Raw genomic sequence first — 14,593 nt, forward strand, 5'->3', positions numbered from 1 at the left:
TCATTACCAATCATTTTCATTGAGGCAATTATGGAATGTTAGAGCCGGACTATATTTAGAATGGATCAGTTACGCAGGGGTCATGTTTAAAAAACCCGTGTGTGAACACAGAGGACCAAAGATGATGCTATGCGGATCCTGTTTTCAGGGGTGTTGGAGGGTCATGGATACCCTGGCAGATTCAGGGACCGTGCCGTGGGGTGCATGCTCTTCAGGTGTAGTGCCTGGCCAATCCCCCAGCTTCAGCCTTGTCCCGTGGTGTCCGGCTCAAGGGGAGCGGCTGTGTGCTTATGGCTCCGGAGGGGAGGCATGCAGATTTCCCCCACATCGGAGCAACCAACGCGCAGCTGAGTGTGAGGATATTACTCTATAGAGGAGCAGCTCGTGCTGATTTGAGTGGTGATGCTTGTTCAATCCGGGAAGATTTACAGCTTTCAGTTTTTCAACTGCTGCAAAACTCAAAAGCACTCCCAATTTTCCACTTTCTTATCCCTTATCCAGATCTACTATAAACTACTGCAGCTTGACATAGTACAGTATCTTATATTTTCATTTTCTCCCTGAGTGACACTGATCCGGTGACATGTAAATGCTGTGACCACAGTCCCACGTCCCCTGCCTGCTACCCCGCCGGGGCACCCTTAAACTGCATCAGCCCTGTGTTATTCTCCAGTGCACTGGTGAGGTACCCTCCCACCTACTCTGCCGCCCCCATCTGAAGTGCTGTTGTTTTGGCGTTCACTCCTTAATTATGTTATCGCAGGTGAACGTGTGAACTCTGCAGGGTCTGGCTTGGCTTAAGCCTTTGCAGCGAAGGGGAACGGCAGCGTATTGGTGAGCCTGAAGGCCAGATGCTCTAATGCTCTGCGTCTGTTTTATGCCGAGCAGAACGCACCAGGCATCTGGATGATACTCAGCAGACGGGACACAGAAGCATCAATAAGGCTTTAAGAATTTAGATATTGAACAGTTTTTTTGGTCATCTGCGTGAATAATAGAGTTAAGCTGCTGTGGCTCTTATATTAGATCATGCAATTATCCTCATTTCACTCTGTCAGATCTCTTTTTTAGTCCTTGTGGTTTTGGTTGCTGAAGTACGGGAACTCTTGCACAAACAGTAGTGCATTATCTTTGGCTCAGAGTTTGCCGGAGGGAATCAAATCTAACCGCCTGGGTGAGGTTGCTGATCCCGTAGTAGGAAATCTGGGAAATGGAGACGGAGATTGGGTAGAGGTGGATCCCGTAAGCACCTGATTCCTGGCCGGACTTGCCTATTGGGCTTTTGATGCTGTCTCTCTGGGTTTGGTTAGAAGATGAGGTCTTAAAAGCTTCCTTGTGAGACATGGCCGGCGCACGCGGTAATTAGATACGCCTGTGTGGGGAGCTACCTGTGCAGAATGGCACCGTGCTGGAGCCGCTCGCTGCCGTGGGGAAGTACGGTCGGCTCGTCTGTCCCGCTCCCTCACTCCACACACATTCCCACAAGCCGTGGGCTCTGAGGGGGGATGAAATTGGGCTCGGGAGACCCTCAGACGGCGGCTCTGTTTGAGTGCAAACAGGCTCGGCTGCAGAGGGGCTCGGGTGGGGGGTCCTGATTAATGGCGCAGTGGGGGCTCCGGAACATACTGTATGAACAGAAGTCGCACTGAATAGCTCCGCTGCACATCGAGTGAATGTCCCTTCATTTTGTCCAGATGCCGGCTTTTAACCAACAAATAGAGCCCTCCCAATGGTGACGGCTTTTAGGGGCGTTTCCGTGTGACTGTCCGTGTGTGAATCTCAGCACATGTGTTTTGTGTAGTGATGTCATGTGCCGCCGTGTGACTCCATATAACTGTGTGTGTGTGCTCTGTAAGAACCACTGTGTGAATGTCTGTCTGCATGGAAACAGACACGTCTGCACAGGTTTGCTGTGGATGGGCGCCCGCGTGTGTGTGTGTGTGTGTGTGTGTGTGTGTGTATGTGTCACTGTGTGTGACACTATGGTAACATGCTGCCGACAGTGAGTCAGGTCTGGCCTTGGGGACCTCGAGGGGCTTGGTGCTCTGTCAGCTTGTCCGCGATCCCTTGCAGAGTACAAGCCAGTTGTGGCGCCCCCTGATTCCTGACAAGCCCTGGTTCTCAGTCCATTGATCATGCTTGGGCTTCTAAGAGGGGATTGTTTTTCACTCTAAAGTGTGCTGCAGTCTCTGCTTAGATGTATTAACAGATATCTCTGTATGACGGACAATGGGCCTCAGCGAGCGGGAGATACAGGGGGTGGAAGGTAAGCAGCCACCTCGCAATATACCACCATACATTCTCTGAAATGAGGAAGCCTTTTATTGCAGCATCCTTTTTTCGCTCTGCTTGGATTCCCCCAGGAGGTGATGCATGCTGCACAGTTAAGCATACTGTCCTATTGATTGGCGTTCTATTGGGTGAAAACCTATACAATGATGTTACCGGCTCCCTGCAGCTGTGCGGGATTACCGAGAACGGTGCGGGAATTTCAGCGATGTCACGGCGTGCCAATGGACACCTCAATGAGTCTCTTTTGTGAACTGGGGTTATGTGATCCCAGGGCCGAGGGTGGCTGTGACCACTAAAATGGGGGGTGTTGTGTGCTTCAGCAGGGTAGGGCTCTGGATCTGTGACCGGAACGTCGCCTGTGCTTAGCAGAATGGCCACATCTCCGTCCTTGAGAATGCCCCCCTCCCCCAAAAGAAAAAAAACGTTCTAGGGGCACTAGATGAATGGCCGTCCCTGAGGTCTATACTGTATGTGTGTGTGTCTTAAGAAAGCAGAGCAGGGGTGTGTAAAAAAGCACATTACAAACATTACACATTAAAACATTACATTAAAAAAGCACATTACAAACATTACACATTAAAACATTACATTAAAAAAGCACATTACAGACACCTGTTCTTGTGCAAATACAGATTTCATATTCGCAATAACTGAAATTGAGGAGATGGTCATCGTTTCCCTCCACGATGGAAATTCATCTTTGAAGAGGTGCTGCAGAGACAGAGATGGTTGTTTTCTGTGAGGGGGTGGGGGGGGGGGGTGTCTGTTTAGAGCATGGTGTGCCGCGGGGGGAACAGGTAGCCACAGATGTGGCCCCTGGAGGTTCACCCAGAACACGCATCATTGCTGAGCTGGGGGTGTCCGGTCTTGGGGTGAAGGGAGGGAGCCAGACACCTGGAAGGGACGCTGCTGAGACGGGGTGACAGATCAATGAGGCCAGAGAGGAATCGGAGGGGGGGCCATCGTCTGACCTTTTCGCGCGAGTGGCTGTCTCACTGGCTGCGTTAACCGCTCTGATAATTGCCCCAGACCACTTCGCTGGAGGGGGGCAGATAGCTTTTGCGTGAAATGTCAGGCTTTAACCTATCAGTGTTCACATTCGCATCCAGGTGTTTGCTGGGCTCATGGATAATCTTAATGAAGCTGGATAAAGGACGTTATGTACAGACAGGCTGGCAATTGAGGGTGGAGGCTAATAGAAGCTGTGTGGGAAGTGCCTGAACACACAGTAGAACATGTACGGTCACACGCCCTCATAGCATGTATTACAGCTTGATGCATGACGGTTGTTTGCTTTTCTTGTAAGAATCCATGCTAAGCATTTAAGGCCTAAATGATCCTCTGTGACTCTGCTTGAGCTGCATAGCATGATGTGCGGAAGCCATGAAGACGTGGATGTGTGTGTCTGTGTGTATGCCTGTGTGCGTGTGCACGCGCGCATGTGTGTATACTGTATGTGTGTGTGTGTAAGTGAGCATATCTGTGTGTGTATGTGTGTGTTTTTTAATTATTACATTGTGGGGACCAGATTTCCCCACTTTTCATCTTGTGAGGATATTTGTCCAGTCCCCACAATGATGACCCCAATTTCATAAAAAATCTGTTACTATAATTAGAAAACTAAGATAGGCAAAAGTTTCATATTTTCTTTAGTTACTCATGGATTAGGTTAGGTCTGAGTAGGGTTAATGTCGTCCTGTTTGGATTAGAGTGTTTCTCATAGAAATCATTGGATGGGGACTACTGAGATATGAATACAAACATATGTTTGCGTGTGTGTGTGTGTGTGTGTGTGTGTGTTTGTGTGTGTGTGTGTGTGTGTGTGTGTGTGCGGGGCTGCGGGCCAGCTGTCTGGGCTGGTGGGGGGTGCTGGGTAAGGAGAGCCCGCTGATGCGCTGAACCTCCTGCCGCCATGTCTGGATCTCACCTGCGGCGCCGCGTCTCCCCCCCTGACAGCCATGTCCGCACACTGGAGTCCACCGTCCTGATTTATGGTCCCCCCTGCTGCCCCCGTCGCCCACATCCACCCTGCTGGGGCTTCCGTCGAGGTGCCCCCGTCTCCCCCTTCCCCCGAAGGGGCCTCCTCTCCTCTCCGTGGGGAGATGAATGGGGGCCGGCTGGCTGCCCAGCCTTCACCAAATGTGTGGACACCCCGCCGGGCGGCGTGTCAATGCAGATTGATTTGCGGGCCCTTCTGCCAGAGCTCTGCCTGGGACACCTGCCATCAAAATCTGAATCGTGCCCCCCGAGTCACCGGTGTCCCCATTCCAGGCCTGGTGCGGCTCCTCTGCGTGCCAAAGACGCGTCCTCAGCAGTTTATTCTGCACCGTGGAGGATGGGACAGCACCGTGACTTTCAGCAAAGATAAATAGTCACACTGGTCATGTGACATGTCAGAATGGTTTCATTTGATTTATTTTAATGGTTTGTTATGCAAATGATCAGAAACCTTGTGAGTAGCGTGCAGAAAATGAACAAAGAAAAATTATGGTGCCAAAAGAGTGATTAATAATCATTACTCATCAAAGACCCCCAATGACAAACCAATGCTCAAAGATGGCAGGTGGTGGGTCTGAGATTCGGGGTGTGGAAGGGAGTCACAGCGCTCTGTTACTGGGGCGGCGTCTCTGACAGGGGAGACAGAGTGTGGATAAGAGTCACAGCACTCTGACGCTGGGGCAGTGTCTCCAATGGGGAAAACAGGGTGTGTATGAGAGTCATGGGGCTCTGATGCTGGGGTTGGCATCTCTTATGAGGGGAGTCACAGCACTCTAATTCTGGGCTTTGCAGAAGGCTGGGAACTCCAGCGACAACTCAAACACTACACCATTTCAGAGCAGCTATGAGAAATGTGGATGAGGCCGTGGTGGGTGTGTCTTGCTCTCCGGTGGCTGTCTGTCACTCACCAGTCCCTGTCTGTCACTCTCTGGTGGCTGTCTGTCACTCTATGGTGGCTGTCTGTCGCTCTCTGGTGGCTGTCTGTCACCATAAGCACGCAAGCATGCTTGGATCCCTCTGTCCACAGAGTTGGATCTGTTCTTTGTTCTTTTTCGCCCACCTCAATATGTATTGTCTTATGGACTCACCTGCAGACTCAGTCTTATTTGGCAGCCTGACGGGACAATTGGGGACAGGCATGCACTCACATGTGGATGAAACACAGGACACATCGGTCGAATGCGATGAGGGGGCAGCCAGGAGCAGGTTGTTTGGATTACAGCGGTTTTAGTGCTGGTGCTCCGGGCAGAAAATAAAGGCGCGTTATCAGTCACTGCCCAAAGCTGGCTTCGCACATTGAAGCGGGCTGCATAATCGGCCAGCCCCTGGCTGACCCTCTGCCCGCTTTGTCCCACCAGAGTGATTTATTCCTGGGCAGCAGACGCTGTGTGGGCCACCAGAGAGGCCGGGGTCGGAGGGATTGAAGGAACGGTAGAGCCTCCTCAGCGGAGGATTAAGCGGATGGCGAGCCGAGTGGGCGGGGGGGGGGAGGTGCGATCGTTGCTCCCCCTGCCACAAGCTCTGAGACTGCCAGGGATGACTAGCAGCGCTGCTTAAAATTTATCCAGGCCCAATTATATCGCAGCTTTACATGACCTTATTAGATCTTATGAGTTAAAAGGGATGGAAAGCTGCACTGTAAGACTAGAAAAAAGAGGGAATCCGTGTGATTTTTTTAGCCGCTCACCTGGGGCCTCTCAGCAAAGGTGCGTGTAGCACCTCTCTCAGGGTAGTGCAGCAGAAGTGGCGGTTCCTAATTAGCCTTTGATGGCTTGATTAATTAATTTTGCTTGTGCCGGTGGGCCCAGGCGCAGTGCGGCGTGGCGCTCGTGGGCGGCCAGTGAGCTGGGAAACAGAGCCCTGTGGCTCATTGAGGCAGGGGGAAGGGGGGGTGTCAGTACAGTTGACCTGAACGCGGTAACACAGTCACTACCCTTAATGGCCGGGGGGGGGGGGGGGGTTATTAAAAAGATAACTTTAACAAGACTGTTAAATAAGAGACTCTCTGAGTGATGATGCATGAGGAATTCTGCATGCAAAGATGCTGTCATCTGGGACCTTTATTCCGAGTTGATCAGTATGCTGGTGGGAGGTAAGACCCACGATAGTTAGAGCTGCTTTAACACTGTCTCATAATGAAATTTTTATAGAATTCATATTTTTGCCTGCTGGAAAATTCATTAGTATGAGACACCAGACATTGAAGTGGGACGCTTCTTCAAGCCATTTATAGTTTGGTTTGAAATTGTATATCGCAGTTATACCTAAAATAAAATCCATGTCTATATATACTGGGTGTTTTGCAGATAGCCTGCGCTTTGCTAAGCCACGTGGAGATGCTATTTTGAATAATGTATCTCTGATCGGCCAAAGCCGTGCTGTTTATTCAGCGAACAGATCCAGCGGCGGAATTGCAGTCTTCCCCAAAACTGCGAGCTAATGGCATTTCGAGTGGCTGCCATTAATCCCAGCAGCCTCCACGGGGCCTTCAAGGTCACGGTGACACAGACGGGAAGGGAGACGTGTGTGGGGATGCTGGGAAGCCTCCCATCGAGCTCATAAGAGACAGTATGATGATGGTGGTGGTGGGTGGGGTGGGGGGCGTTACAGGCACAGCCTGGTAGTGGCCTCCTTATCCTCTGGATGGAGAGCTTCTCTGGAAGGGGAAGAAAACGGTTTGCTTAGTAAACATGCTGTGGTGTTTTGTTTACCACTGGAACTCCCATGCACACTGTTGCCAAACAAAGCAGAGCCCGGACTGCAGCAGTCAGGCCCTGCATGCTCACCCTGGGCCTCTTCCTAGCTTATGCCTAATGGGAGTGCAGCTCTCCTGTATTTAGGGGTAAAGATTTAAGAGTCTTGAGGGAGGATCAGTTTGGAGATCTGCTTTGGGTGTCATTGGTGCTGTGCATATTGATCTGGAATGAGGTAGCCATCTTCACATGGGTGAGCACTGTCAGGCAGCCGTAGTACTCACACAGGCACCAATAAATCACCTTTCATGGTCCTCTGGCTGATGCTTCTGCACACCTAAGTGCTGGTGGTTTGAAATGGGTTAGCAGACATCTCATGATACAAGTTCCTTAAATGCATACACTGCAATTTTAGTTATCCCACTAGTCATACTTGCCAGTTTTAATAGTTTGACTATAACTTACATGACCTGCTTATAAATATAAATGTAATAAACTTTATTAGTTACATCCTCATGGCAGGTATGACCAACATTTTCCTCAGGGGTGGGGAACCTGCTCCATGTAGGGCTAGTGTGGGTGTTTGGGATGGCCTCTCCATCAACCAATAATAAAACAGCGGTTTTCAATCCAAATTTCCATCCCAAAGACCTACATCTATGGAACAGGTTCACCGGACCATGATTTTGTTTCAACCATCCAGTTGAGTATAAATAGTTACAGTCACAGGGTATTCAATTAGTTGGTTGACACAAAATCTTGGTCTGGATTTTGACTTTCTGGACCTGAATTGTCCCCCTCTGACCTTCAATGCTGCTTTCCACAAGGTTTGTGTTCATGGATAGGGTTGCCACTTTCATGCTGAAGAATTAAGGGACACCAACCCCCCCTCCCTTTTTGATCACGCTGTCTCAAAATACAGGACAAATTGAATCCCGTATTGGTTTAAAAAGGGACACAGCTTTTAATTCAGTCTTCCTGTTGCCATTAATGAGTCTGGCTTTTTACCTCTGACATCACACATTAACAAGGCTTTTTTTATCCACAGAACTGCATCTGACTGTATGCCAATTAGTTTATTGCATAATCGTCAGTAAAGTATAGCTGAAAAATTCTGAGATGCTGGAATCACCATGCTTGCTTGCAGCCATCAGATTGTTTAGATCACGTGTGTTAGCTGTTCTAATGCTTAGTGAAACAGTAAGAGGACCTCGTGACCCTGTTTGCACGCTTGTAGCCGCGTGGTGTGCTTGGAGGAGCAGGCGGTTAGACCTCTTGTGTCATTTCATTGGGCGTGCTTGTGTCAGCACCAGGACAGCACATCAGTCCACGGTCACACTCACGGTGTGCTGCAATCCAGATGAAGCGCAGAGCCGGCTCACCGGCCAGCTTGCCGAGACAAACGGTGCCCGCTTTAATTATAGATGAGAGTATTTAGTGACCGTAGCATATTGACTGGGCAAATGAAGGCCCTAATTTCACATCCAGCAGCTAGGAGCCAGCGGAGAGGATCGGTGCACGTGAGATCATGTGTCAGACGCCTCCACTCATATATTGACAGGCGCCTGACCCAGACCTTCTCCTGAGAGTAAACCTCTACATTAGGTCAGGGAGCAGCGGTGAGTATGGCCAGATTCAGTTACGCTTGCGATTAGTCCGAACAGGGCCTGGTGAATTAATGTGTCTGTTCCTCCCCCCCAAGTCAGAGAGCCACAGACATGGAAGTACATTAATCTTGCCACCGTTCACTGGATGTTGTGACTTATTTCCGTATCGATTGCTTGGGGCCTGTAGTGTGACGCTCTTTGAGAAACATTCTCTTTGTCGGTGTGAGACCTGTGCTCACAAGGCCACCATTTGCTGCAATGTTATGGAAATTATGAAATTAACTATCAGCAGATATTGCACTACAGGGGATAACATGTCTTGTGAATGAAATGTTTTTCCAGTTGGGGATAGTAAAGTCAGGCCTACATCTGGTGTGATAATAGTTCACAAGGAAGTCAGAAAAGGCATTTTTCACACATATTTTTCCTGCCCAATGATCCCATAAACGGCACCTCACGCTGCACATGTGCAGTGAATGAGCATGTTCAGGACTGACCCAGAGGGGACCATTTCTTAGCAGCATACTTGTGTATCAGGTTAAACTTTGGGTCAACAGGACAGATTTTGCACACTTTTTAGAGGATATAAAAACAGCCTCTGGTTTTTGTCTTTCTCGGACTATCTGAAAGTTCTTTGCAGAGCAGTTATGTCAGAGTGTGGGGTGGGGTAGGGTAACCCTCGAGTTTTTGGCTTGAAATCTCTGCCACCCCCCCCCCCCCCCATTTCACAATCTAGGGAATTGATGCTGATTTGATAGTTAGAGGTCTGGCCAAGGGTGTCACCCCAGCCTGCACCTTTTGCTCCAATGCACCTCTGTACTTGCTGAATGTGGGTCAATGGATGAAATACATAGTATAGTATAGTATAGTATAGTATAGTATAGTATAAAATTAAAATAAATCTAAAAATGCCTATAACATTGTTATAGGACAGCAGACTGCTTCACATCGTCGGAGAGGGAGGCAGTTTTATAAACTGATAAGCTACATGAACTGATGGACATATGTAAGTTTCCTTGGCACTCATCAGCAAACAGCATATAGTTTGATTGTATCCTGTGGCAGACCAGCTGCATGCATTCACTGAAATGGGGATCAGGAGTGCAGCCTCTGACTGTAAGTCTCCAACAGACTCCACCAAAAGCACTAAATCCAAAATAACCGATAAATGTGCCGTATGTGTAAATATTTAATACACATCAAATTTTCTTGCTTAAAAACATGCAAATACTTCCTGTGATTCTGACATATTGAAATTCCAACTGGGGAATAAATAAACAAAAGTGAAATTTTGTTTACTGTCTTAAATCAAAATGCCTGCTTTCTTGACACCTCTATGGTGCACGGCAGCACATGATTATGTCATCGGGGTCTGCTGCTGGCCCGTTTGCCAGGGAAATGCTGCACCGGATTTGACTTCCTGTTGCACGTGGTAACAGGAACAGCTGCTGCTTGCCAGGCCTTTTTCCCGCCTTTCCTTGGTCGTCTGCCACCAGCCATGGGCCAATATAAACCCGACATGTCACACAGTTGCACGATATTCCCCTGACAGTTCGCGTGCCTAATGTGCCCTTGCCCTGTGCCTGTCTTTGAATCGGTCGGTCTTTGGAGAGTCAGTAAACGTGAAATGTTTTAGATCTCTCACATCCTCAGTGTATCCAGCGATCTGATGGTTGTACATTTGCCCTGATTTTGCAGTTGTTCTCCCCAGGAAACACATACGTAAGGAATTAAACCTTGATGAGGGAATGGATTTCATTAACGAAGGCTATACTACCCGCTTGGCTCCTCAGTCACTGAGCTGACTTAGCTCCTTAAATTCCCTCTGTGCACCAAGTCACTAAATTTGGAAGACAGGAGCAGCCAATCCAGGAGAACGGCGACACCAATCTTCATAAATAGCTTTTTCTCTGTCATTACCAGCCTTCATTCTCTTAAGTAGAAAGGGATGAACTGTTGAGTAGAGTATGAGTGAGACATTTAAACAGCACCTGTCCAGTGGTGCATTTACATAATTCAGGCAACAACTGCTCTCTCTCCCAAAATGACTTGCCGTGGGTGTAGTCAGCCGCATGGCAAAGTAGACCTTTCACAGATGGGCATTATGGTCTCATAGCGGCTTCATAATAGGACCCCAAATGCAGTTAATATGGGTTTCAAAGAGTAGATCTTCTGCAGATTTCAGAGAGTTTCCACTATATCACTCTGATAACATCACCATCACCACAGGGACTTTTTAATAGGCCAATCTTGACTGTGTCAATACAAGCAGTAAAAGACACTCGTGAGTGTGACTCTATTGGCCTACTCTGACTCACAGCCCAGTTTGTCTTTTTTCACAGCCTGTAGGCCCGGTTTCTACAAGTCTTCCACTGGCAGCCCGAGGTGCACCAAATGCCCCCCCCACAGCCATTCCCAGCAGGAGGGAGCTATCCACTGTGACTGTGAAAAGGACTACTTCCGCTCAGAGGGGGACCCGCAGTCCATGGCCTGTACCCGTACGTCCTCAGCTCAACACACAGTACAGTCACGCTTTTGCCCAAAATCCCAGCATGTCTTTCTGGTGGATGCATCAGCGGAAAACCATGAAATCCACATTTCTTATGGTGTACTGATACAAGCTCTTTTGTTTCTTGTGTGTTTATTTAGCATAAAATTGCTGTATTTGGTGATAATCATGAGTGATTTAAAAGGTCTGTAATTCGAGAAGGACAAAGTGGAGTTTCTATTACCAAATCATACATTTATGGTTACATTTATTTATGAAGGCTTCTTATGTAGGCATACTCATGTCTCCAGCGGAAATGCATTGGGAGTATACTCCAGAGGCAGAATTGTATCGGTGGTATAATAGGGAGGCAGAAATGCATCGGCAGTATACTCAGAAGGCGTCATTACAGACATGTTCCTCCAGCGAGAGGCTCGACACTGTTTGCTACAAATCAGTCGACGGTTGTTTTGACGCCGTTCATCCTCAAAAATACTACTTAGATATTTATCGAGACCTAGAAACAAACTTTAGTGTGTAGCTGGCACGCATACAGTCAACAGGGGCCCTGAGCAGGGTCGTGATAGAATATTTACCAGGGTGGATCATGGTCTTTATGCTGAGTTCTCCTTCTGTCCTTCCCATTCTTCCAATTCTTGCCTTCATATTGACACCCACACAGAATGCAGAGCGAATGAGAAACACATTGTTAGGCGTTTCTTCTCCCTCCTTTCCCTGCCAACACGTACACTCACTCCCGCCGGCGAAAGTTCTCTCTCCCTCTCTTTGTCTTCCTATGAATTGAACAGCACTAACTGCTATTCACAGACTCCTGGTAATTTACGCTCTTCTGCTGGGTTGTTCTAGGCCTTAGAGGAGAAGCACCATAAATCAGATTTTAGGAATAACTTTCTTGGCTGTTCCTTTAACTATGTGAGGAAATACCCTTTATGTTTGGTATGTTACAGTAAAAACAAGAGTCATTTTAATAACCCGCATGCTTTACAACGTTACTACAGTCAAAAGAGATTGAAAATATAATCAGCTGGAAAGCGTATAATTTCAAACATTCATTAATGTGGTCAGAAAAATCAAAAGCTTAGGAGTAGAGACACACTTAATGTAAAATCCTGTTTTCCTAGTTCAAAGCTTCTAGAAGCTGTAGAAGTTTTTTTATTGTTTCATAGCCGTCAAACCTTACTCGATCCCGCTCCGTGCCATTTTTAAAATGTATTCATTTATGAAATAAATGAAAACAAGTTAATCATGGAGTCAAAATACTGCATAAGTTGTCTCGACAAGCTGAATCAGCTAAACCAGAGATTATCCACTAGATGTAGCCAGTTCCTGCTGAAGAGTCATTGTTTGGTTTGTCTTTCGGTGAAGAGCAGGATCCACTGATTTAAGTCTGTTTCTGGACAAATGACAGCAAACCTCCCTGGAGTTTGGCACAATGGTCCCCAGTTTGTGCAAATCATTCTCTTAGCATAGAAATGCTAGCTAATTTTTATTTGTTAATGTGGAATCTCAGCTATTTCAGCTGCTTCATCTCAAAAGTAGGGTATGCAATTTTAATGTAGCATCTGAAAAATCATGCCCATTAAACTATGGAAATATATACAGAATAGAATAAACATGTTTAATTTACAACCACCAAACCAAGTGTGAGGTTGATATAAAATTAGTTGCTTAACATTCCCAGTGGCTGTATTGTTTTAATAGGTGTTTGTGATTGTCATTCAAATTCTGTCACTCTGCTTCATGAGTCACTGCAACTGAAGTTTGATGAAATAAAAGGAAGAAACAGCTCCTGCAGGCACCTTGTTTCTGAATGAGAAACCCAGCATGCACTGCTTCTGAAGAAGGAATTTGACAAATGATAAATAAATATTGTCTAAATTCAGAGGCCGCCACCTCCATTTTGCCATCTGAAAAAACTGTTTTCTGCAATAGAAACAAACAGTATTTAAATATTTTCGTGTGTGTGGGATAACGTGTGAAGAACCGGTGTTAAGCGCCTGTCACGCTCTCCGCCGTGCCGAGTGATGCCAAGAAGAAGCAGCACCATAGATGATGAAGATGAAAAATAGATTTTCAGTGATTCCTTTAGCATGCCTGTACCACACAGTGTGCTTAATGTGTGAAAGATGGGGTCCCACATGAGCCACTCACTGTTCCTGCTTATTCTCTGTGCAGTCTCTTCAAAAGGGGCTTGCTGTATCTCAAAGTGCTTCCCTCATACGTCTATGCAACCTGCCTTTTATGGGACTATTATTCATATGCCATTTCCTTCAGTGGCAATATAGAAGCCAAAGGTCTTCACAGGAATGCAGCCAAATCCAGGAGAAAAAGACACAGGGGCATCACCATAATCCTGGGACCTCAGGCAGCAACTTCATTTTTATTTCATTTTAAAGCATGCATACATTCTTACATTCACAACTATTACAGTACAGGACTTGCTTTCAGACATTGTTTTCCTACAGGGACGTAATTTGTCTGCTGTTTGGGATTTGGTTTTGCTAATTATTTGCTTTATGTTTTTCTACTTTGTTAAATAATGCCACTTTGTGGCATAGTGGGTTTCTCCCTGGAATCTGTCCTGTTTACAGAAGCTTGTACTCTTATGTCTTCTGGCGGTCTTTCTTTGCCAATGTAGACCCGTTCTGGGCCCATTCTGCCCTAGCTCTGTTTGGTAGAACATGCGCTCTTTTTGCATGTGTCAACAGGGCCGCCGTCTGCACCCGGGAACGTCATCTCTGTCATTAACGAGACGTCGGTGATCCTGGAATGGAGCTGGCCGGCAGACACAGGTGGCAGGAAGGACGTGACCTTCACTGTGGTGTGCAAGCGCTGTGGGCGGGGCCAGCAGCAGTGTGAGCCCTGTCGGAGTGCGGTCCGCTTTCTGCCCAGCTCGTCTGGGCTGAGGAACACCACCGTGACCGTTACCGACCTGCTGGCGCACACCAACTACACCTTCGAGATCGAAGCCCTCAATGGGGTCTCCGATCTAGCAGCGGGCCAGCGCCAGTTTGCCACTGTAACCATAACAACCAACCAAGCAGGTGAGATGCTTCACATGGTCCCTGTTCCCCTGCATTGCTGACTTCTTATGTGCACTTTAATGCTTTAATCTCTACAGTGAAGTCTGTCACACTACCTGTGATAGAGAGAGCAAATAAATAACAACAAGGTGTACCACAAAATACAGAATTAAAACTTTTATTTGAACATTCATAACTCCATCACAACAATTTTTGATAACCACTTGGCAGGGTTGTGGAGAACCCAGGTATTTATGGCTTTGAAACCATTCAAATTTGAGTACAAATGCACTTTAGGCTGGATGTCCTCCTCCACACAGCGTCCCCTTTTATGAGATTATTTGTCAATGCACATACCTCTTTTTAGATCCCAGAGTGCCTGTCAGAAAGTCATAACTCCAGGTTACTGAAATTGCTGAAACGTCAGACCTCAGACCATCTGCTCCCCGCTAGTGTTGGGTTTCCCCAGCA

At 47.4% G+C, this 14,593-nt stretch overlaps 1 protein-coding gene across 4 annotated transcripts in view; it reads left to right on the top strand.

Moving 5' to 3' along the window:
* The window catches only part of LOC111859055 (ephrin type-A receptor 3-like), a 75,832-nt gene that overhangs the window by 26,548 nt on the left and 34,691 nt on the right, over nucleotides 1–14,593 (top strand). For all 4 annotated transcript variants that reach the window (XM_023841384.2, XM_023841383.2, XM_072715510.1 and 1 more), the window contains exons 4-5: nucleotides 10,933–11,088; nucleotides 13,808–14,143. In XM_023841384.2, coding sequence (XP_023697152.1) covers nucleotides 10,933–11,088; nucleotides 13,808–14,143 — 492 coding nt within the window. The remainder of the gene's footprint in view (nucleotides 1–10,932; nucleotides 11,089–13,807; nucleotides 14,144–14,593) is intronic.

Source organism: Paramormyrops kingsleyae, chromosome 1, assembly GCF_048594095.1.
Source record: "Paramormyrops kingsleyae isolate MSU_618 chromosome 1, PKINGS_0.4, whole genome shotgun sequence".
Lineage (NCBI taxonomy): Eukaryota > Metazoa > Chordata > Actinopteri > Osteoglossiformes > Mormyridae > Paramormyrops > Paramormyrops kingsleyae.